This window comes from Eucyclogobius newberryi, unplaced genomic scaffold, assembly GCF_026437365.1.
Source record: "Eucyclogobius newberryi isolate DKJ021-1_F unplaced genomic scaffold, fEucNew1.0.hap1 SCAF_4, whole genome shotgun sequence".
Classification (NCBI taxonomy): domain Eukaryota; kingdom Metazoa; phylum Chordata; class Actinopteri; order Gobiiformes; family Gobiidae; genus Eucyclogobius; species Eucyclogobius newberryi.
In genome coordinates this window covers 25,493,059-25,518,494 of record NW_027316056.1, presented here as the reverse complement: position 1 = coordinate 25,518,494, position 25,436 = coordinate 25,493,059, and the positions used below count along the sequence as shown (strand labels likewise).

Here is a 25,436-nt window from a genome sequence, read left to right as displayed (position 1 = left end):
ACCCTTTTAGTTATTGAATTTACTATTACCAAAGTATATGTTAAATCAACCTTTCTGTGCTTTTAACCACGTCATGATGGTGTTCCTTTGTCAATATCATACTCCGAGTTGTAATTAGATTGATTCCTGCATATTTGTGTAGTCCTGCGTTGTCTTGCAAATGTCATGCAGGGTACAAGAATGTTTTACAGCTATTTTTCAACAATAAAACCAAGTAAATTAATAGTAGCTACTTGCTAAGGGGCTTGGAACAATGAACAGGCTGATCAGTTCTGCAGGAAGTAAATAGTCCTATAATTTCTGAGCTGTTTTAGATCAATTTAACAGTTTAAAATGAACAAACTGTAAAATGGAGTTATAGTTTCATACTATGTACTGTTAAAAAGCACAATATACCTCCTTTAACAACATTCTTACCTGGAATAAGACAAGACATGTTACTGAATTATCTTTTTTGCCACAGGAAAATCCCTGATTAGGTTATTGTCAAAGAGATGGAAGCGCAGTATTTGATTTTCTTCTACTGACTAGACACAGGCAAATTCCCATCTTTGTGTTCTATTTATTGTTTTAGTGAAACGCAATGCAAACAGGAAGTGGACATGATGTCACTTGTGGCTTAAGAGTGGTCTGGCATCTTATCCAATTCGGCGGTCATTTTAGCTGCGGTGTCTACCAACGTTGTGTGTTTTGGACAGTGCTTCACCGGCCCAAACGTCCATAAATTTTCTCGTGTAGTGCTGAGTTGGAGGAACACACTAAACAGGCTACATGTGCTCATACATACACATGGGCTGGGTCTATAACTGTCATAGGCCGTGCGGAGGAGCCGGGGTTATTGACTCGTACAGAGACAAAGACAGCAGCGAGCAGTCAGCGAATGCACTGCTATCGAAATACGATTAATACTGTCTGCCTGATGGATTAGACTCATTACACAGAGGAGGGCACACGGGCACAGTGTAACGAGGCAGGAAATAAAAAGAGGAGAGAGAGAGAAGTGTAAGAAGGTGCATCCTAAAGTTTGATTACAGTGTGCTAAATGCAGGATGCAGATGTAGTGGGTGACTCTGCTGGGCTCTGTGCCAGATCCAGGCAATAGTTGGCAATAGAATATTAATAAAGTATCTCATTTTTTTTCTGAACTACGCAAGAAGAAGTTAAGAAGCTGGCGTATTTCACCCCCCCAAAAAACAGTAAAAAGAAATTTGCTCTTTAACTTTAAGTCTATGAGTAAACACATTGGTTGGGGTTCTGGACAGAGCTTTTCCACACCTGCACCAGGCTCTGTTTGAGGTCAAGCAGCTCTAATGCCCCCTTTTTAAAGCATACAGACGTTTTTGGCAGAAGGCTGCACTTGTAGTCGTTGACCGTGAGCTGTAGAGTATGTTATATTGTTTTTGTGATTCTCTGCTCTTGATGTGAATGTTTTCTGTCCTTCGCTGTGGAACAGGAACATGCTTGAAAACATTTTTAACTGAACCAAACCTGCCTAAAAGCATTTATAAATTGCATGTTTCTTCTGTGTTTCTTGTAAACGATATGATGGCAGTGTCAGGAGTAACTAAACTAGAGGATTTGCCTTTACTTTGGTTTGTTTGTTGGAAACAGTTCCAAGCCACTTAGAGAACATGCCAACGCACACGAAAAGCCATATCCAAATCTGGCTCAGTCGTGTTGTGAGGGAAGAGCGCTAAACCACACTTCCACAGTTAGTTTTTCTTTGTCAGCGCTCATGCAGGTATTACATGAATAGACTCTGCAGTGGCTGGTTTAGAAAACGTCTATCATTCCAACACAATCTGTTGAGTACACCGCCTGAAGTCAACTGTTGCTAGAATAGACTTTAATTCCGTGAGATGGCAATACATTTATACCCAAAAGTCAGTTGTGTGCAGAAGAAATTAACACAAAAAACCTTCAATTTAAGAAGGACTTGAAATGAATTGAAGTATAGAATTACTCTATGATTAATTGTGCCAAAACAGCCCGACTAAGTGTTCTTTCTCAAAAATAATCACTGTGTACAGCAACTCCAAACATAACTTTGAGAGGCACAGGTGCTCGGCTTTGTCAATGCCCAATCTGTCCGTAAATCTAAGTATCACTTTCACATGTCTTTGAGTGAAGCCATGTCTTGCTGTTAAGTGCTCCTCAGCTCTGCTCATATGCAATTACTGCATTACTGTCTGCCCCCATCCACTCAATGTGTGTGTGTGCGCGCGGCCCATTCATCACTCGTCTATAATTACTCGTGTAAACATTTTGTGATGAAGTCATGGTCCCAGTTCGCTGACCGATCTGTTCGTTGGGCTGGAGGCCGCTGCAATCAGCCGGGGCCCTTTACATGCAGCTGTGTGTTGAATGTGTTACGTAGGATCGCTTCAGATAAATGTGATTAGAAGCTGTTGTCTCCGCAGCGACGACGTGCTAGTGTTACAAGTTTGGCGAGCAGCGGCTTTGTTTCGGAGCGCACAACAAGACAATGAGAGCTGAAAAGAGCTATTTATGTTAGCGAGGCCGTAGGCAGACAGTTGTACCACCACCAAGCACGTTCACCACTTTCTCATTTAAATAAAGAAATCATTAAATCAAAGAACAGAGTATAAAATGACATATACAACAGACACTTAACAAGCAGGACTAATATGCAGCTTTGACGAATTAAATCAACACGTCATCAGAGAAGCTGCTAAAGTTAGAACTCGTTCAGTAAACTGCGCACACAGGTGGCTGTTAGTGAGGCACCTTTCGGAATGATTGCCACGCTGTCACACCCCGGGGACCTCCACTCCATCATGGCCACGAAGTGTCCACCCAGGGCCCGTATCCATGGTAACCTCCTCACCTGGCATTTAAAGTATGTGTGCGATGCGTGACCATGAATAGATGAAAAAGACAATGAGACGTTGCAGAGGTGTCATTCACGAGCACAGTCAATATTAGTTTAGAGGCAGCTGCTGTGGTGGGACGCTCTCTGATTCTGCATAGTCTTACAATGAAAAATCAAGAAAGAGCCAGGCACCTCTTAAATATTCTGTTTAAGATGTAAAACACATATCCCACGTGGTGGTCTGCTCAGTGGTTCTGTAATCCATTGTCTAGAAAAGCCGCTCCGCTCCCTGCTCATTCCTCCTCACTCACTGCTTTTCTTTTGGGGGGTTTTCCCCCTAATTACTCTCACAACTGTGATCTTTTGGGCCCACTTCATCCCTTTGCTCTCCAAATGATGTGAAGGATCTATTCTTACCGCAGAAGAAAAACCTCATTCCCATCTTAGCCTTTTTCTCTATTCAGCAAAATTATTTTTATATTTTTGACTGTTTTACTCTCCACAGCTTATTCTTAATAGGATTAAGGATTTGAACAAGATGATTAGTTTACTGCCCTGCCAACACTGACCCGTAGTCCCAGGCTAAACAGTGAGGGGAGCCCCATTTGGAGGATTTAGAGGAATGTTGTTGCAGAGGATGTGGCACAATGGACTTTGTGAGAAGGCTGGACAGTAGGTGAGAGCGTGTGTGTCCAGTGTGTGAGAACAGGAGGGAGGGGCAGGCGGCATGTGGAGAATCGAGAGCTGCTCTTTCATGGCCAGGTCTTCTTAGACACGCAGGGCGTCAAAAGCTCTTCTCACTATGAAAAGGCTCCATAGAAAAGCAGCACTAAGCTCTTAACACTGCAGACCTGACTTTGTCATGCACACATCCTGGGCCACCAGAGGTGAGACGCCCACACAATGGGGGCTCAGGGCCAAAAGCATGCCCTCATCAATGTGAGCAAAAGTAACAAAATGTAGCATGAATGAGTCAGTGTTCTTTTAGCTTCATCTATGTGCACCATTATGTTCAAAACATTACAACGCAACATTAGTACAATAGACATTAACGATCAGTAGCATCATACTGTATTGTGCAAACTGTGGGCCAGCTGCAAATTGACCAATCACTGTTCAGGATGTTCCAGTGACGTGATCATATTAAAGAGATTGTTTTCACTTGAGTGACCTACAACTACCAGAAGCTGCCTCTGCCCGGAGGTTTCAAAAGTCCTTTGAACAGTATGAAATGAAAGGATTTCTCATCTCCCTCCTTGTTTATTTATTTAGAAATCGAAGTATAATTTGTGTTAAATTGCTGCTTTGTAGAAACTCATTACTGTTCAAGCAGCTTCTGACCTTCATCTAATTCCTGTATGATAAGAGCTTGGGCCTGGTCAGTGCAGCACCTGTGAGTGGTTAGTTCTAGTTGTGTCTGTTTTCCCACTTTGTGCCGGGTCACCTCTGTCAGCTGTCAGTTTTGTGTTGCACGGTGTCAGTCTGTGCCCTGTGATGGCTCCCAACTTAACAGCTTGATATATTCCCAGAGCTCCTGTATGTGTGGCTTCGATACCTCCGGCCTCTTCAAACAAAAACACACACATCTATACACGAATGAACATGCTCAGTTGGAGTCTATTTTAATGAATGCCGCTTCCTGGTTCAGAGGTCAAGGGTTAAACCTTGGGGAAGTCCACCGCAAGGGTCATTTGGGTGACGAGGAGGACACGGCCGAGTAGAAATAGAGAAAGAAAAACGGAAAGTGCTTTGTGGAACTTCCAACAGACGATTTAACTAAAGATGAAATCGAATCAGCTGTCTTAGCGGCTAACTGAGGAGCTAAATCCACTCTTAAATCCCAAAGAAGTCAATTTCCTAGTTGGGCTGAAAGTTGGATTTATTTTCTCTCTCTGGCTGTGTGTCTCAGGTGGTCGCTGTGATGAAAAAGGTTTACAGAGGCCTCCCGAACTTCCTCAAGAGCCCTCGACTAAGCCAAACTGCCAATCACTAGTGTGTGAACCGCGCTGCACTGTGTACATACTTGTGTGCCCTTATCATGTCCAGCATCACAGAGGGAGCAAAGTGTCATGTTTTCTTTTCCTCTGTGTGAAAGGAATGGCCCATTGATGTTGAAAGGACACATATTATGCTAAATGTACTTTTTTGAGCTTTTAACCATGTTATAACAGTGTTTCTTTATCAAAAACATACTTGTAGTTGTATTTAGCTTCATTCAGAATGCATATATTCTCTTTATGAAGTCCTCTTACTATGAGCCTCAGAAAAAGAAAAAAAAAACAATGTAAATCATCGTCAGATTGTTCTGAGCATTTCTGTCGTTAAATCGTATTCATTACAACTGTGTGCTAGTATTAGGATCCTGGCCATGTTCCTTAAGTAACTAGTTTTTGGTTTTTTTACCATGGTGATTCCCACTGCAGTAGATGACATGCTAACGCCAAAACCAGATGTGGGAGCGGCAGTTGACTGTTTATTGGAGCACACATTAATGCAACAAAATGTGTGCGTTTCATACAATGGTGTCATTTTAATTTCTAAAAATATGAAACGCCACAGTAAAGTTACGTAAGAGCATGACTAAAGGTAACAAGTGACAAGACAAATAAGGCATGCTATTTGTCCTTTAAAAACCATACATAAAAATAAAGCTTTTTATAATTAGATACAAATGTAAGCACTATCGGACTTGTGGACCCGTCTAAAGTAAAAGCAGGTGGAGAGCAGCTCTTCACCGTGACATTATCATTCCTCTTAAAACAACAACTATATCTACAGAACTCATTTGTTTGTTTTTCATGCATTTTATGTCGTGGCATGACTCCACTTCTCAGAAGATGCTATATTCATGTTTTTCCTCCTCAGTTGCTGACTTGCATTGCTTTTCTTTGTCGGAAGCAACAGGAGTCATGTGCGTACAATTGGCTCGACTTGCCTTCACCTCTTACATGTCATGCGGGACCGTTCCTGCTGAATAAGTTGTTTCTCCACACACTTGGCCTGGGACCACATAGCCGTGTCACTTGCCGTCGTGGCGTTAACAAAGCACAAAGTACTGTCAACCTGTCAACCCTTCTCTCATGGACCGCTGGCAGGCCCTCCACGACACATGCAGATGTTCAGTGGAAGCTATGTGTCTGAGCGTGTAGGGAGCACTTTCATCATATTTATTTGGATTTGGAGTTCCAGCGGTTAAAAGAGCATGGCTGTTTTCCAGACCCCCTCTGTCCCAGTAAAAACAGTATCAGGATACAGTCCATTTGATTCGGACCAGGCGCTTCGAGGTGTGTGGGTGAGTGCTGCTGTGTGTGCGCAAAACAGTGAAAGGTAAAGTCCTCGATTCATCTGACTGGTGTTTGTAAAGGCTTTAGCAAGATCACAAGCATTGATCCCAGAATCACTGCGATTTGGTGGGTCAGGTGAGGAGTGAGTGGACGTAGAGGGGACATTAGCAAGAACATGGAAGGATGAGGGCCATAATATTCTGTTTAGTTTGTGTGTGATCCCGCATTTAGGGCCTGCTGACAAATGAGTTTTATTCTCTCTGTTTGTGAATTTATTGAAAACATAAATCAAATCACGGCAGAAAAACAATGTGTTCGGAAAAAAGAGGCGTGTCCTTCATCAGTCAAGCCAAAGGGATTTTCCCCTGACCGCAAGCAGAGGATGTCCACTTTCTCTAATATTATGGGTTAATTAGCCATATCAAGCTTGTAAATGTTAATCTGGATAGTTAATCCTGTTAAGCGTAATTATTTATTTTGAAAGGGGATTTGAGAGGGAGCTGCATCCAACATTAAAACAGCATGAAATTATGCCTTCTGGGGAATTTCAAGAATGTATTAGCTTCTAGCCGATTAGCTTAGGTCAAGAGCTGGAAGGTCAAGAGTGAAAGGTCAAAGTTGTCTGTCTGGAACCTGGGCCAGTCAGACAAGTGGCTGAGGACACACAGGGGAAACAGAGACACACTCAAACTCACCGGGAGCAGATCAAATCAAATCAAAAGTAGGAATTTTTGGCTTGTTTTATACAGTACACTTGTATTATTGCTTATCCCTGAGGATCCCCAAAACCAAATTTATACTATAAAAGGTGCTGTTTTTTCATGTTTGGGGTTTTTTATGGTCAGATTTGTTTCCTGTAACGTTTGTGACAGTTATCACACCACTACCCAAAAAGAAAAGAAAAACTTGAAAGCTTTTTTTTGCTTTTTTTGCTGAAATCTTAAACAATTGTGTAACCTCTGCTCTAATTAACATAAAAAAACATCTGACTTTTCAAATGACATCAATTATATCAGCTTTATAGGCCCTTAATGTTGAACTTCTGCCTGTACAACTTGATGCTTGCTGCTTTAAGTCATGGGGAAATGCTACATAAAGAGGAGAACACTATTGCCCCCTACAGGCAGTGTGAGTAGATCAACTTTTGAAGCCTGTAAAAGATGCTCAAAGTCAAACAACTTTGAGTGTATTTTGGACAACTGACATCACATATTTCTAACCATCATGTTGTTTTTCTGTTTCTAGAGATCTGAGCGAGAACCAAATCCAGGGTGTTCCCAGGAAGGCCTTCAGAGGAGCTGTTGAGATCAAGAACCTGTGAGTCGCACCTTCTCACATCTCCTTCACCATGTGTGCACTTTTTCCCCCCTGCGTTTGCAATTGCGCATGGCCCCCTTGTGTGACATTAATATTTCATTGTGCTAAATGTCATGCCCCTCCCTGCTCGCCGTATTGACTGGCACCTCCGCTCATTAGGGCTGTTTGTGCATTTTAGCGTCCATAGATGTCACTCCTCTGGCATTTGTGTTCCCTGATTGTTTGGCTTCTGTCGCGGATTGAATGATTGAAGATAATTGTTGGTCATTTTGCAGCCAAAGTAATTGCCCACCACTAATTCTGTAAATATGGATTTCCAAACTGTTTTGCAGCATCCTGTTTTTCCCCCATAGATATTTTGTGAATGCCTGCAATTATTGTAAAAGGACAAGGTATATGTGTAGTGCGTATTTGTGGGTTTGTGTGTGCGCACACATTAGCATGCGGGGGACAGCGTATGATTTACTGTCTTTATGTCTTAATTAAATTGTTTCACTAAAGCGATTGAGAAAAGAGAGAGAGAGCTGCAGTAAGAGGTAAAAAGCAGCGCATATAAACCAGACGTCAGATACTGTAGTGGAGAAGAGGAAGGCAAATGGTTCACGATAGTAAAATATTCAGAAATACATCCACAACAATCTAGAAAGAAAGGATCACAGTGTGAGAAGGGCTTATTGCAGCCTAATGTCAGTCTGACTTAAAGTCCACTGCAGATGCTTAAACTCACTACACTTCACTTGTGTCTGCAGCCAGCTGGACTATAACCACATCAGCTGCATTGAAGATGGAGCTTTCCGAGCATTACGTGACCTGGAAGTGCTGTAAGTAACAGTTTTTGTTTAGTTCACCTGATACAGTGTTGGGAAACTAAATACCTGTCCCAAAACTATGCATGCAGAACACACATTTTGAGTAGCTGTATTCTGGTTACTCTTTTCTTTGGTGGTATTCAGAAAACATTTTCTTTCCTAAAATCAAAGGTATTCATTGCAGGGCTGCATCGTGCAAGTTAGTTTTTGACTGCATGGTATTAGTGGAACAAATCTTTCATGGGCAATTTTTCCATGTGAAGGAATATGCAACAACTTTTTTTTAATGCAGGTATTCAGTATTCTAAATGCATATAGTTCTTCCCAATACTGACCCTTTTTCACCGTTTTACAGTTTAAAATCATCATGTATCCAGAACCAATTAAATCAAACTTTGTAGACAAAAAGCAGCATGGTTATAAAAGAAAATGCTGGGACTTTTTTGCAGGCTATTACTTTTTGTTGTTAAGGTTGGCAAGGTTAAGGTTCTTCATTGCAGACTTCAGTGATTGTATTGCTTGTCTGTTTACAGTGTTAAGGTGTAAGGTCGTTTTAAATCATATACTGTTAGAGGAGGTTGTAATTCTTCTGGTTTATTATCATGCAACAGTAAGCAACATTTGTATTCATTTTTGCTATGTATTAAGTTAAATCTTGTGTTTTCTTGCTGCAGCACACTCAACAATAACAACATCAGCCGTCTGTCCGTGGCCAGCTTCAACCACATGCCCAAGCTCCGCACTTTGTAAGTGCCTTTTCTACATTAAAGAGAGCACATCTCTCATCTGCAGCCATTTGATCAATATGTCCTTGTGCCCCTCCTCTTTCCCATTGTCCCGTATCTGTGATCTCCATCACTTATCTGTCCTGTGTCACTCCCCTCAGCCGCCTGCACTCCAATAACCTGCAGTGTGACTGTCATGTGGCCTGGCTGTCTGAGTGGCTGCGACAGCGCCCCCGCTTGGGCCTGTACACACAGTGCATGTCTCCTCCACACCTCAGAGGACACAATGTGGCTGAGGTGCAGAAGAAAGAGTTTGTCTGCTCAGGTAAGAGTGTTACCGGAGTGTATGCTATTATAGCATAATATCTGTGTTCTGGCCAATAAAACATCTGTGCTTTGTCTTGTTATTGTACTGTCCTTCAAGAATGGGATGAAGGCAAGTATTCATGATTTCATACCTCAATTTACAGAAATCCATCATTCATATAATACAAAAGATATAATCACCCAATGTATCATAAATTATACACTTCCGTTCCCAGCCACCACTGCAACATACATATTGATAATCCAGCAGCAAAGCTACTTAGTATATTTGTTCAGAGACAAACCAGGAACATCAGTCGACTGCGAAATCCCACACAGTTTTTAATTAGGAACTGTGGAACTGAAGTGCACGTCAGATCCTAAATTGTCCACATCGAGGCTCACGTCTTGGTTTGTAACAAACCAGATTTGGACCCACCTGTAAATATTGTATTGTGTGTGTACATTATGTGTTTGAATATAGGAATTTAAGAGAATAGGAGCATTACTACATGTTGAATATATATGTGTGTTGTACCTGTCCCTATCAAATAAACAATAAATAAATAAATAAGCACTTGATATATACTCCGTACACACCACATGACCTGCACGCTTGTAACTACTGTATGTGTGACCGCCTTGTCCCTATCAAATAAAGAAATAAACTTCACTTGACAGTGGCACAGTTTAACATCACAGATACGACAGTCTTTCTTACATCCGCGCCCATGTTTCGTGTCTAATGTACGACCGTGTGTCCGTGTAGGTCACCAGTCGTCGTCGGCCGCCTCCTGCAGCGTGATCCAGTGCCCCGAGTCGTGCACCTGCAGCAACAACATCGTGGACTGCCGCGGGAAGGGCCTGACGGAGATCCCCACCAACCTGCCCGAGACCATCACCGAAATGTGAGGCGCGCACAGTCCCCGCTATGATATGTATCTGTATGCATCTTTTGTCTTCTCGGGATGCATTTCTTTCGGTGCAGAGGAGTCAAAGCGCGCATCTGTGAAATGAGAAAGCCGCCGTTCACTGCTTGAGGAAATAATGAACGGGAGGGGCGAGAAGGGATGATCCTGAAGGACACGGCAGATCGTATCTCTTGTCTGCGTGTGGCATTGAGGAAAGATGGGGATTAGATAGGGGAAGGGGCGTTTGAATGTGACACTGGTGTTAAAATGCAGGGCTTGTACAAGAACAAATGTTTCAGTGACTTCTTTTGATCAGATGTAACTATGAAATGTATTCCAGTTGTTTTCCCTTGGCGCAGTGGAGTACAATAGGCCGTTATGATCTCATTTTAACCATAAGGGGCCAAAACTAAACCAATCTGAAAAAAATAATCAATGACGAAGGCTTGAACGACGGCTTGTCAGTGAAAAGTCTATTTTATCCAAAGTCGTGTTAAATAGGATCATGGAAACTTGATTTTTGACTCATTCATTCATTGATTTATTATTCTGCAGTGTTGCGTTCACATGACATCATAATATTCCAGAAATCCTGTTGTTTAAAATTAAGCTGGAAACAGATTGCAGATTTGTTGACCTGGATTAGGTGAAATATCGCTGTAATTACCGGGCGTATCCACATGAAACAACAACTGGCTCAAAGTTCAATATTCTATTAGCGTGAATAAGCAAAGTTAATTTATCGTATTTGATATTCTTAACAGCTTCAGAGAATGGTGTCATTATTCAACCCCAAACATATGATTGTTGTAAATTAAAAGGATTTCAAAGATAAATATATGGCAAGTTTGTGGAGCCAAAGTTTCAACATTTGCGAATCATAAATTTGGATGTTTCTTTCAAAAATACGCACTATCCCACAGGAGACATGGCGTGACGTCTGCTGATCAGGGTTTTATACATGTATAAGAAATAGTGAAGGCTAGAGACATTCAAACTAATAAACTATCTATTATAATTACAAAGTTGTCTTGAAGTTCTTTTGAAATGCCCTCACTAATAGGCCACAGTGAAACCAGGGAAAGGCAGAGTCAATGGTAAGAAAAAAGTGCACATACCTTTTTTTTAACACCATAGTCTCATCCAAATAGGAAGCAGTAAAATCTAGGCCTGGCGTCAACAAATTGGCTTGGATTACTTTAATTGCAACGCACCAGGCTTGTTCAACAATGCCTGTCTGTGAGATCCAAGCTGAGGCGCCGTAAAACCAAATAAAATAATAAGTTTGCTGCACATAGTTGGTTTGCATATCATGTTCCTGCACTTTTCCTCGTCACTGCTCATTTGAACTGTTTAAACAACACTAGGTTTGGGGCTGTTTTCTCTTGAGTCTTCACACTCTCCTCAGTCCGCCCCAGCCAGACTGGCACTGAACGGAACGCTGCGCTGATAGTCAGGGCCATGCGTGGCGGGGGCACGTCTCGGAGCTAAAAAGGCGGAAATATCAGAGGAATGTAGCAGACCTTGGCATGGGTCATCAAAGGGGCCTTATCGGGGGAAAGCTGGCCCCCAGGGAGTGAGCGGCAGTCAGCGATACAGCTCTGTGACATGGGGAATGGTAATGTAGCTGGCCTCTCAATGCCCGCTGTGTGTGCGTTTGGTTCCAGACGATTGGAGCAGAACGCCATCAAGGTGATCCCAGCCGGGGCCTTTTCGCCGTACAAGAAGCTGCGCCGCATGTGAGTACGACAGCACGCGCGCTCTGTGTCCCGCCTCCAACGTTGTCCCCACAATTTCACTCTGCAATTTATGTATTTTTTTTCGTAGTGATTTGAGTAACAACCAGATTTCCGAGTTGGCCTCAGATGCTTTCCAGGGCCTGCGCTCCCTCAATTCCCTGTGAGTATTGGTTCAGTCGCAAAAACTGTTTATTTGCATGAAATCACAGTCGATTAAGGACAAGCCAAAGCAGCATGTTAATGTCTTTGCTTGGGATATTGCACAGAAGAGCATGAAATGTTTCTGGCTGGCGTTCATTTAATTACAGGGTTCTTTATTGCTCAAAGATGCCTTGAAAAACATGTATTCTGACTGTGAGAATGGTCACCTGGCCACAGATCTGGCATGTAACTTCTCCTGACGGCCTCCTCTGCTTGTTTCCATGGATAAGTTTAATAATGCACCGTGGAACATTTTAAGCGAGGCAATAACCCCTCCCACCACCAGAAAAGTTACATAGTAAATCATGTTATAATCCCATTTCAGTAATAAATGTAGACTTGGTTTGAAGTTTTGATTAAGTTCCAGCTTTTGGTCCAAAAATATTTTCTTTCTGTGAATAAAAGTATAATTTGACTTTTTTTTAACAATCTCACTAAAACCTTAACCTTACGTTCATACCGCAAATCAAACTGCAATATTTAACCTTTTTTAATGTACTTGTAATATGCAACTAGAAGATTTACAGCATCAATCCAAAAAACAGAAAATAAGTTTTAAAAGGTCGCCGTTTGGATTCAGGTCAAGCCATTTTGCGTGGAACGGTGCGTGAGGGTGGCCGGGCTGCAGAAGTCTCGGAGGGGTAGAGCATTGTCAAGTTATTTCACAACGGAGCTATATTAAGGCCCCCGTCTCCTCCAAAGTCAATAATTCATAAACGCTGACTTGCTGAATGGAGTCTTCTGCCACCTCATTACACATTCACCACAGAGAGAATAGGACACACACTTTTCACGCTGACACACCACCTCAGTGTATGGCTTTTGCATTAAGACTCACTGTGTTAGGGCGATGTAAACGAGCCATTGATTGTGTGTGTGTGTGTGTGTGTGTGTGTGTGTGAGTGTGAGTGTGAGTGTGTGTGTGTGTGTTTAATGAAGCGTCCACTGCTTGCACTTTGTGTTCCCCACCCTAATGTCTCCGAGGGACAGCCACTCAGCACAATGAAATCAAACGGCAATCTGAAACATGTGTCTTAAGCACAACCGTTGACTCGGCGTGAAGCGTAAAGACGGCTGATAACTCGACACACGCACGCAAGCTCAGCCCCCGACCTGCTCGTGGATCTAATCTGAAAGATTTGTAAACGTTCTCTAAAAAGAAAAAAGATTTTAAAAAGGCAGCGCGCATTCTTCTGACAGTAGATTTATGAAGGTCTTATTTGGCTTTGACATTTAAATGAAACATGTTCATAACTATTTATGCTTTATGTGATGCGTGTTGGCAGAGGCAACTGGTAATGTTTTATCGGGGCCTTTAAAGTGGAGCCAAAAGGAAAAGAGGCTAGTGTTGTTCTGCATCAAAGACACATCAGTTTTATGTTGTTGGTTTTTTTACATTTTCAGGACTTTACTTAAGCTTGTGTTACGTTCAGGGGCAGTGGGACGAAGCAGCACTGACCATTCAGATGTATTACTTTCAAACCCACATCCTGTTAAAACAAACTATTTCGTTTAGCGGATTTATTTTTATTACCGGAACTGACAATCAGTGAAATTCAAATGACCAAATTTCATTGTATAAATACTGGATGAATGAAATACAAAATTCTTATCTTTTGTTCTTATCAAAATCTTTATTTTACACAAGATAAGATAAGATAATCCTTTATTGTCCACATATGGGGAAATTTCATTGTTGCAACGCAGGTAGATACAGAGGAAAAGGACAGATAACTTATAGGAAGTTTAAAAACACTCTCAAAAGAAGAACTCTTATAAACAAAAACTCCTATAGACAAAACCTCTCATTTCCCAACAAGGGATGGAGGGGAAAAATAAATAAAGATATAAAAATAAAAATAAAAACAAAAATTAAAAATAAATTAAAAAACAAAAGATAAAATAAAAATAAAGCATCTCAAGATTACTATATTTCCTCACTCTGCTTAGTTAAAGTACCAAATTAAATAATCGTATTCCTTGGCAGCTTTATAAAACATGGGTACTGTTGTTTTAGTAATTAGGCCCGAGCCCCAGCAGGGCGGAGGGCCTATTGCTCCCGCAACGCTGCCGAAGGCAGCGTTGCAACTGTCTGACCAAACATGCGGGCGCAGCCCGCATGTTTGGTGCCCCGTCGCCCCTGGCAAGTACAGTGAACTAGCCCATGCCGAAGGCATGGATCATGCATACTTACTCCTGCTATGACAGAAATAGTCAACAATTAGTGAATGGGCGTAGCCCATTCACTAATTGTTGACAACAGCAGCGCGAAGCGCTGCATTCCTTCAAAAACCCTCCTGGCATTGTCCCGTATGCGAGAATCCATGCCGCAGGCATGGGCCATGCTTGTATCTGCTCAAATCAATGGAAGTCTATGGGGAGTGGGCGGGGCATCCCGACGGAATAGGGAGTGACGAGCGCGTAAGCGCTCGTAATGATGATTCCACCCCATGGCGGCATCGGGAAGGCTTAGAGCTTTCAAACGATGTATAATTTGTTGTTATAGTGGAAACGGCTATATTGTTTTTGCTAAAAATATTATTATTAGGCCCGAGCGCCACAAGCTGGCGAGAGGCCTATTAATCTCGTAAGGCCACTTCCAAACACTCACTAACGCACTCCTCCACTCATGCACGCCCCGTGCATACTAATTAGTTGTAGGAAAATGGAACATTACCGTTGTAAACGGGCGAAGCCCGTGCAAAAGTTCGCACTAAACGAGCACTTTACATTGGGATGATCCCCATATAAAGCACTCATTTGCGCTAAGTAGCTCACGAATACGTTCCCCATCTCTTGCATGTTCCGTGCATATAAGCATGTAAGGCAAAAATTGAACATTATTACTGTATAGAGGGCCAAAAACTCAAAATTATCGAAAGTACCCGTCAGTGACCAGGGACCCACACCATGAGGTAGGAAAGCGCGAGCGCTTTCCGAAAATGTATAGTTTATGATATTTGAAAAATGGGAAACATTGTTTTTGCATCGGAATATTATTCTTTCTTCTTCTCGGGACCAACCCCCCTATTTTTCACCCAGTGAACATTGACGAAAAGTCACAAAAATTTGCACACCTCTAAAAATCGTGCCTCTCTACATTCTGGCTATTTCCCTTTTCTAAAATAAAAAAAATTGGCGCGTCAGCGCCCCCAAATGTACCAAAAATGCATTGAGAGATGGGAAATGACCCAAAAAAAATCTGATCGTAGAATCATGAAATTTGGCGCAGAGGTAGATGGTGACAAGAGAAGTAAAAAATATTATTACGGCAACGCCGTCCGCCCAACCAAATGTCGGCCATATTGCTTCAAAAATGGCTAAACATGACTTCGGAGTTTTTCCAAACGTCGTACTTTTACGAACTCCTCCCAGGGCGTTGGCCCTAAAAAGCTGAAATTTGGTGAAAATGCTACTGAGGAGTGGGACATCAAAAGTTATCCAAATTACATTGATACCTCTCACGGTCTCTGTGCGGCAAAGCCGCAAACTGTAGCTATAATTTCAGAAATCTCCCATATTTAAAATTTCTGCCGTTTGCGCAGATAAAGTCCGAATTGCGTCAAATTAGAATCAGTTGTTAAACTCTTTGCCCTAAACCTACTTGAAGTGAAATAAATTCATTTGGCGCCACAGCGCCCCCTACAGATTTTATATGGAGGTTAAATGTTTAGTTTTGCGAAATTATATGAAATTTGACACACAACTCAATTTTAGCATCCCCATCAAAAAAGTCAATGACTCATGTCATAATTGTTATGGCGTTGCCGTAACGATGACCGAAACCTTTCATGTTATTCCAATGGGGAAATCGCCAGAACATGTTTACACTTTAGACTTTCACAAACTCCTCCCAGGGCGTCAGCCCTATTAACCTGAAATTTGGTGAGACTCATCTTCAAGACCATCAAAAGTTATCCACATTTTCATTCAAAGAGTCACGGTGTCTGTGCGGCAAAGCCGCACATTTTGCCAAGAATTCAAAATAAAATTGCTTTTTGATGGTAAAACAAAGGGGAGAAGATGTGACAGCGTCACAGATTCAGCAGTAGGCGTAATAAAAGGACAATTGGGGCGCGTTAGCGCCCCCTCCTCTTGCGGCGTGGCGGCGGTGTGGCGGCGGCGTGGCGAGGGCCGATCATTGCCGCTTGCGGCTATATTTTTTTTTCTTGTTCTTCTTCAGCGCTTTGATCTCTAATTTGACCCCCTGAACATGCTCAAAAACTCACCAAACTTTGCCCAAAATTCAGAATCGGCGAAAAATTTTGTTTTTTCTGGGCCATTTTTTTTTTCGTCAAAAAATGGCGCGACAGCGCCACCGACAAAAGTCAAAATACATTGCGCCTATGGGAGACGCCCCGAGGTCAACTTTGTCGTAAAGCTACGAAATTCGGGACACGCATTCCTCTCGTGAGGACAAAAAAAAAAATCATTGTGACCACACCCCCAGACTTACCCTATGGCCGCCATCTTCCTTAGAAAATGAAAACACGCTGTGTTAGCCATTTTGTTCACGTCAAACTTTGACGAACTCCTCCTAGGGCGTTTTGCCCACCAACTTCAAAATTGGCGTACGTCCTCTGGACAAGTGGGGCATCTAAAGTTATCCAATTTTTGGAGATACCTTTTACGGTCTGTGTGCGGCGCAGCCGCAAAGTTGGACAACTTATTTAAGAATATTGCAGGTCTAAAAATTGCTCCCATTTGATCAAAACCAGTCCGATTATGACCAAATTTGAATCAGTTGTTCAACTTTCTAGTTTGGACAAGTTTATGATGACAAAATTTAAATGGGCGCGATAGCGCCCCCTACAGAGTGACCTTTAAATTAACATTGAAGGTCAAAAATTAGTTTTACCAAAATATTCTAAACTTTACCCAAAATTCTATTTTGGCGTCCCGATCAAAAAAGCCAATCAGACAAATGCCTTAATTTTTACGGCGTAGTCGTAGCGATGACATAAACTTCCCATGTTATCCCTATGGGAATACCGCTAAATCTCTTGAATATCAACATTTTTCTGTTTCACACTTTAACGAACTCCTCCTAGTGCGTTTTGCCCACCAACCTCAAAATCGGTGTACGTCCTCTAGACAAGTGGGGCATCTAAAGTTATCCACATTTTAAGGATAGCTTTTACGGTCTCTGTGCGACGGAGCCGCAAACGTTTCCCAGAATTCGGACTATTTGGCCTTCAGAGTGGCCTATAAGCAATAGAGTTTTTCCAAATGACATGATATTTTGAACAAAATTCTAATTTGCCATCCTGATCATGAAAGTATGAGAGCCAAAGTCATATTTTGTACGGCGTAACCGTAGCGATGACAGAAACATCCCATGTTATCCTTATGGGAAAATCGTAGAATCGCTCAAATCACCACATTTTTACGCTTCACACTTTAACGAACTCCTCCTAGGGCGATTGTCCGATCAAGTTCATATTTGGAGAATATCATCTACACAAGCGGGGCATCAAAACTTATCCATATTTTGATTCTAAGTGCTACGGTCTCTGTGTGGCGGACCCGCAAATATATGTCAGAAATGGGAAAACAGCAAAATCTCTAAAATGACCACATTTTTACGCTTCACACTTTAACGAACTCCTCCCAGGCCGATTGCCCGATCAAGCTCATATTTGGGGAAAATCATCTACATAAACGGGGCATCAAAAGTTATCCATATTTTGATTTTAAGTGGTACGGTCTCTGTGCCGTGGAGCTGCAAATATACTGTCACAAATGGGAAAAACGCCAAATCCTTGAAATGTTCACATTTACGCTTCACACTTTAACAAACTCCTCCTAGTGCGTTTGGCCCACCGATCTCAAAATCAGTGTACCTCCTCTAGACAAGTGGGGCATCAAAAGTTATTCAAATTTTATGGATAACATTTACGGTCTCTGTGCAGCTGAGCCGCAAACTTTTCGCAGAATTTGGACTATTTGGCCTTCAGAGTGGCCTATAAACAAGAGTTTTTCCAAATGACATGACATTTTGCACACAATTCTCATTTGCCATCCCCAAAATAAAAGTATGGGAGCCAAAGTCATATTTGGTAAAGCGTAGCCGTAGCGATGACAGAAACATCCCATGTTATCCCTATGGGGAAACCGCAAAATCTCTAAAATGACCACATTTTTACACTTCACACTTTAACAAACTCCTCCTAGGGCGATTATCCGATCAAGTTCATATTTGGGGAGAATCATCTACACAAGCGGGGCATCAAAAGTTATCCATATTTTTATTCCAAGTGTCACGGTCTCTGTGCGCTGGAGCTGCACATTTGACCGATATTTGTCTTCATTTGCACTGGTTAAGCACAGCATTGTACATGTCCAATGTGTCACTGTCTTAGTTCTTAGACAATTGCGTTAGCGCCATCTCTGTAAAATGCAGAGAGCAGAGTCGGAAGGCCGGCGGCCCGCGAGGGCCGTTGGATGCCGCTTGCGGCTTTAATTGTTATTGTTCCCATAAGTAACATTCTAACTTATACTGTTTTCTAGAGTCCTGTATGGGAACAAGATCACAGAGATCTCCAAGGGCCTGTTCGAGGGTCTGTTCTCTCTGCAGCTATTGTAAGTACATCTCTTTATTATTCACGGAGACACTTTATGGATGTTGGGACTTTGTGATTGTGCCATCGCCACTGACCTGTAACACTGGAAACACTCGCCTAATCATGATAAGAGGATAAGACGTCTCTTCATTTCGCTGTGTCTTGCAGGTTACTGAATGCTAATAAGATCGCCTGTCTGCGAGTAGATGCATTCCAGGACCTCCACAACCTCAATCTGTTATCACTGTACGACAACAAGCTGCAGACCATCGCCAAGGGAACGTTCTCATCACTGCGGGCCATACAGACCCTGTACGCTCACCGCCAGTCTGACCATGTGATCTGTCGCTGTCTATTTTAACAAAACACACAAGAGATATATTTATATTCATCAACCATGGCAGCTATAATTTGTTTGTCTGGGTATTCAGTATATAGAACGTTATCATAGTAGAAGTTACAAAGTCCAGGGTCAAAGTCCAACACATCAATACGTTAATTAAGGGATTGTAATACATTTATTGGTATAGTTTGTGTTTTATATTCGTTTCCAGCACGTAATTGTGTCCGTGTGCCTACAAAAAACACATTATTAATCAAATATTCCATTGAATTCAGCTCTTATAGTGTCTGTGTATGCTATGCTCACCCCATTTGTCCGACCACTTATCTCTGTGTGTTTGTCCTTTGAAAACACATAGGCACTTAGCCCAGAACCCCTTCATCTGTGACTGTCATCTTAAGTGGCTGGCCGACTACCTCCAGGACAACCCGATAGAGACCAGTGGAGCGCGCTGCACCAGCCCACGACGCCTCGCCAACAAACGCATCGGGCAGATCAAGAGCAAGAAGTTCCGCTGCTCAGGTAAGAAAAAGAGATGACAGAAAGTCCAACTCTTTCACTTTCTGTGTGTTCCTGTGGAGTTTCCCTTGAGTCTCTACTAACCTGAGCTCAAACTGCTCAAAAGTTTTTACTTTTTTTTATCAGTGCCTTTTTATTGACGTGCCCACTCTCTGTCTCTATTAGCGAGAGAACAGTATTTCATCCCAGGTATTGTAAAGCAGCATGTCGTGTGTGGGAATGGCTCTTTATGACACTCGCTTCACACAGAGTGACTTGGTTTGATCACATTCACAGCAAATGCAGCTTTATATTCACTATTGCACAAAAGCTGTCAGGGTAAAGTTGATACTAAATCAGATGCTGGATCAGATTGCATTATATATAGTAGCCTATGATGCTAGAAGGGATTTTGTACATGTGGCACCACTTCAATATATTACACCAAAATATTCATTCAATTCAAATTATTTTCGTAACGTCCACAATCACAACAAGCAGTGGCCTCACAGAGCTTTCAAAATTGTTGATTTTACAGCAGGAAGTTAGAAAATCAAACAATTAATCAGTTATTGGTCAAAAATAGAGAATCAAGCAAATGGATATCACCCTCTCTCCCTCATTCTCCTTCTCTGCAAGAAAAGTGGTTTTAGTGGTTAACATGATCATACATTCTCCTCATCTTCAAGGAGTTTTGGGGTACGTTCACATTTGCACGCACACAACATAAAAAACTGGGACTTAACCTGGAACCAAACATGGACTAGACCAGGACTAAACTAGAACTGGAACAAATCCAAACCAAGTCTACCTCAGAACCAAACTGGCCTGAAACCAGCATGAATCAAAAACAGTGTGAACGCTCGATAAACAAGTAGCTCTGTGCGCTGTAGTCAGAAACCAAGCGATCAGTCTGTCATGGAGATGAGTGCCAGTTTATAAGTATTTATTAAAAGTTTGTATGTTGACTTACGATTAGCTGTATTGGACAGTCTTTGACAGCTTTTGTGCAGACGCCACAGCCTAATGTCACCACCACAGCCACTGTCAGCAGCTCACCACCACTAACCGAGTAAAAGACTTAACCGTGACAAAGTGCATTTATCCCCCAGACATGCTAACATCTTTGCACATGTAATGACGGCTAATGCCTGCGCGTGAGCCTGTGTGCGCACTACATCAAAAGGTCACACAGTTGGGGTGCCCAGGGGGGTTGCTGGCAAATATGTAAATCACATATGCATATGAGATCAACGCAGGGCTAACGGCGGTCATTACCACAGTGGCGCACGGCAGCACCAGTGTAGTCATTAACTGTGAAGCGCACCCGGAGCACCAGCCGTTCAAAGCGCACATGCCACATACAGGGCAAAGCTGAATAATTTAGGAACATTTGTGGCTGTAAAGTTGAATAAACACACTCCATCCCCCAGTGCAACCTTGGTATTGCCCCAAAAGATCAATACGCCTAAAATCCGCCAGTTTAATATGCATTGTGTAGTCTTATTTCACGCTGTATTATTCCAAATCCAATTTCTGTTTGAACAACTCAACTCTGCAGAGATTCAATTCTGGTTTTATCTCGACAAACGCTTCTTTGATTGATGCCAAAGGGAGCGGCAGACTAAAACACACTTTTCTTTTTTCTTTTTTTTTGCACTAAACACTCGGCTTTTATTTATGACTCTTTTATCTGCGCCGTTGTCAGCACAAAAACAGATTTAAATCAAGCGGCTATCCACCAAAGTGTTTGTTGGTTGAAGGCACCTAACGAATGTCATGTTCTGCCACCGCGGTTCTCAGCGTTCACAAACCATTACCTACTGAAGTAATCACCGATCTGGCAGTCAGTAAAAAACAGCTTTTATAATAAACGCAGCAATTCCCTTCTTCTCTTTCCGACTGCCTACCGCCTTACACACTCAGGAGTACACCAACATGTGGGCTGTAAGTAATCTAAAAACACACTTCCTCCTGACTCCCTGGATCCCGCCCTTTGACCTCTACTACATTGATCCCTTTGTCTGACCGTTCCTCTTGTTTACTGATCAGATTAAATGCTTTAAACAACTTTAATTTCTGTGTACTCTTTCCCGAATGGGTGTGTTTAGTTGTTTGACGGTTTCCCAGAAGTCACTGCTTCTCTTGCCTTGAGTGCTGCTGGAATTTTCTCTCCTTTGTGCGAACCGCTGTCTCTGCTCCAGACTCCACGCCCCATTGTCTCTCTTCAGCCTGTTGTTTTCTTGCGTCTCCAGCCTGGTTCCCTCCCTGTGCCCTGTGCTGGACCCTTATCGCTTTAACCTTTCCGAGTGTTATTTTGAGATTCCCAAAACGATCCATCCCAGTGGAGCTCAACAGTGGAAAGTGGATCTCCTCATGCATGTCTCCTATAGTATTGATGGAAAAATAAATTAAAAATCTAATTTAATTAAAGTTTATAGGGATGACGGAGACTATTGGCCACTATAATTACAGTGAACGGGGAAAATAATGGACACAATACAACTAAATGTATATATTACTTAAACGACACATAATGCAAAATTGACCATGTTATAACATTACTCCGTTATGAAAAACACACCTGGAGTTGTTTTTAGCTTCATTCACACTGTTTGGTAAGTTTTCTTGGACAACACTCACAAAACTTCTGAGCAGTTCTACTGTCAAATCACGCTGCATTAGCTTGGTAATTCAATCAGCAGCCAGTAGTGCAAACCCAAACCCTGAACCCAAAGGGAACGCCTCACTGTATAAATATATAAGTAAGGTGTGCTTTCAGTAGATACATTTAATTTTAATTTCTTAAACGTGAGATGCCATAGCAGAGGTACTTAAGGCCACAGTCAAGGTCAATCACAATGTGTCCTTTAAGTTTTATAAAATGCCTGATTAGCCTCCTCTTTGTTTCTTCCCACTCTTGAGCCCCAATGTGACCTTGTTTTTGAGGCCAAACCAATAAACCTTTCATAAAAGTAGTTTCATAAACTTAGTTTCAGGAATAGCCACACAAATCATAATATTTTAGATACAGTATATTCAATACAACTCTCTAAAATGGATTGACATTGACTTACTGTCTGCACTGTGTGCTTATGAGGTATGTATTGGGATTTGAACGTACACAAGAATCAGAGTTTACACTGGCAGTGGCCTACACTGGTTGTTGGTCCTCTGTTTTTACTAACCTCTTCATCCCTAATCTTCCCCCTCCCCTCTCAGTGTCCTCTACTCCTGTCCTCCGTCCTGTCCCACCCCTGTGTCCCAGCGGAGGAGCAGTCGGTCAGCAGGTTGTTCCTTTGTGCTTGATCTAACCATGTGACTGCAGGGTCCTATAGTGGAACATGGTTCTGTCAAGCACCATGGAACGGCACTGCCAAGCCTGCAGCATGGTCAAGATGCAAGAGACAGCAGCCTCCTCCTCTCTAACCCTCCAGCCTTCCGTTTGTGTGTGGTTGAACTCTGCTTTGGTCTTGTCTTTTCTGCCTGTCACATAAGCAGTTTGGTGTGTGGTGTTTGCCAATAATTAAAAAACCTATCCCCGTAAATGTTGAAGTCAAAGTTGTCTATGAATATGTTTTTTGGCCTATTTTTAACACACAAGCTTTAATATATGAACTTTTATGAGTTTATGGCTTTTGCAAGATCTCAAATGTATCATAATGCATCATATTTTTTACTTCAGCAATTCAGAGTGACGGTTTGACAATACAGATGCCAAAGGAACATTATTTCTTTTGTGAAACGTTGCTGACTTTGTACATTGACTCCAGGTACAGAGGATTATCGTAGCAAACTCGGGGGAGACTGCTTCGCCGATTTGGCCTGCCCAGAGAAGTGCCGCTGTGAGGGCACCACGGTCGACTGCTCTAACCAGAAACTCACCAAAATACCCGACCACATCCCGCAGTACACCGCCGAACTGTGAGTCACACACCTTGACAAAGTACAAAGCCCATCCGTGTGTGGTACAGAGAACAAACTTCAGATGACTTTTATCTTATGCCTTCTATGTTACTGTCTTTCTTTGTCTCCAACTGGCTTCTTCTATTCTTATAGGCGGCTGAACAACAATGAATTTTCTGTGCTCGAGGCGACAGGAATCTTCAAAAAGTTGCCTCACCTGCGAAAGATGTGAGTCAGACTTATATTGTGAAAATAGCAGGGTGCTCGCAAAGTCACACTGAGAGCACACTTTGTAGATTGTGGGTTTTCTTTTACTAATAATATTTCTGTTCATCTTTCTTTACGTTGCTGCAGTAACCTGAGCAATAACCGCATCACAGACATCGAGGAGGGAACATTTGAAGGAGCCGCTGGGGTCAATGAGCTCATCTTGACCTCCAACAGGCTGGAGAATATACACCACCGTATGCTGAAGGGACTGGGCGGCCTGCGGACACTGTGAGCTCCACACACACATGCACATGCAATCACATTAGCACATCGAGTATGCACTGTATGTCGCGTTCACAATATACAGTACAGTTAACATTCAAACATATGAGCATGCATTATTCATATTTGGATATTATCATAATCAACTGCTGTGAATGCGACATACATTTTGATTGTGTTTCTGTTTTAAGGATGCTGAGGAGTAATCACATCAGCTGCGTAAGCAACAGCAGTTTTGTGGGGTTAAGTTCAGTGCGCCTGCTGTCGTTATATGACAACCAGATCACCTCTATGAACCCGGGAGCCTTCGACACGCTGCACTCACTATCCACCCTGTGAGTAACTATTCTTACGCCGGTGTGTCCTGTGCCTGTCCCAAGCCTGGACACATAATTTTAACGCAAAATCATTTCCTAAATTACTGTACAGTATGTTTGAGAGGAAAGAAAGTATGAATGATGAATATAAACTATATACTATGTGCCTTGATTAACAATATCTTTCTTACAGCAACCTTCTGGCCAATCCTTTCAATTGTAACTGCCACCTGGCCTGGCTTGGGGATTGGCTGAGGCGTAAACGCATTGTCACTGGAAACCCACGCTGTCAGAGCCCGTACTTCTTAAAGGAAATCCCCATTCAGGATGTAGCAGTCCAGGACTTTGCATGTGAAGAAGGTATGGCCCTTACTCTAATCGTAATCCTAACCAAACCAGATTAAAGAGACATTTATTTTATTTAGATGAAAATTGCATGAACAGTACTCTTTGTGCTTATTCCAAATCCAAATAACTGGGAAGCATTGTATCAAAAATATCTTAATACAGACTAAAGGTGCATTGCAAATCACGCTGTCATTGTTTTCCTCAGGTAATGATGAGAATAGCTGCTCCCCTGTGCTGAGATGTCCTGCTGAATGCTCCTGCTTGGACACTGTGGTGCGCTGTAGCAACAAAGGCCTCACGACGCTGCCTAAAGGACTACCCAAGGAGACCACTGAACTGTGAGCCCGCTGTTGATATTTTACAGTACATCCAGCATAACACCCAAAAAAGAGAAAAACATTCTTGAAATGGATCCTTTTCAAAGACATGGTAATAGCCACTGCACTATGAGTTATTGCATGTAGCAAAGGAAATAAATCTTTGATCTCAATTAATTTACAAGAATCCTGTCATTATAGTGTTTCACAGAGAGGTAGACACTCATGTGACTCATAGAGTGCTTTATTGCTGAAGCCCATCACAGAGACAATTACTACAGAGTACAAAATGATAGTCTTGAATGGAACATGAGAAATAGCCGTGAGGTATTTCTATTAATTCACCAAATTATGCATTTCTCAAATATTAACAAATACTTAATTTATTCAGAAGATTAACTGCAGCAGTATCAGTCACGTTCGTTGTGTTTCCTTTGAGGGAATTAAATATTAAACTCAACAGTTTATTATAACTCTCGCTGTAATGAGCTAGAGAGGAGTTGCTCCCATGCGGTTCAATAACTTAA

General features: G+C 42.1%; 1 protein-coding gene across 10 annotated transcripts in view; it reads left to right on the top strand.

Annotated features, from left to right (window-relative positions):
• slit2 (slit homolog 2 (Drosophila)) overlaps positions 1-25,436 on the top strand; it is a 78,980-nt gene that overhangs the window by 42,832 nt on the left and 10,712 nt on the right. For 4 of the 10 annotated variants that reach the window (XM_072463975.1, XM_072463969.1, XM_072463967.1 and 1 more), the window contains exons 5-22: positions 7,363-7,434; positions 8,184-8,255; positions 8,918-8,989; positions 9,130-9,293; positions 10,044-10,182; positions 11,853-11,924; positions 12,013-12,084; positions 18,636-18,707; positions 18,857-19,000; positions 19,390-19,553; positions 19,716-19,739; positions 21,456-21,476; positions 23,303-23,453; positions 23,589-23,663; positions 23,790-23,933; positions 24,119-24,262; positions 24,438-24,604; positions 24,798-24,930. In XM_072463975.1, coding sequence (XP_072320076.1) covers positions 7,363-7,434; positions 8,184-8,255; positions 8,918-8,989; positions 9,130-9,293; positions 10,044-10,182; positions 11,853-11,924; positions 12,013-12,084; positions 18,636-18,707; positions 18,857-19,000; positions 19,390-19,553; positions 19,716-19,739; positions 21,456-21,476; positions 23,303-23,453; positions 23,589-23,663; positions 23,790-23,933; positions 24,119-24,262; positions 24,438-24,604; positions 24,798-24,930 — 1,902 coding nt within the window. The remainder of the gene's footprint in view (positions 1-7,362; positions 7,435-8,183; positions 8,256-8,917; positions 8,990-9,129; positions 9,294-10,043; positions 10,183-11,852; positions 11,925-12,012; positions 12,085-18,635; positions 18,708-18,856; positions 19,001-19,389; positions 19,554-19,715; positions 19,740-21,455; positions 21,477-23,302; positions 23,454-23,588; positions 23,664-23,789; positions 23,934-24,118; positions 24,263-24,437; positions 24,605-24,797; positions 24,931-25,436) is intronic. The other 6 variants (XM_072463972.1, XM_072463966.1, XM_072463973.1 and 3 more) reach the window with 3 other exon arrangements.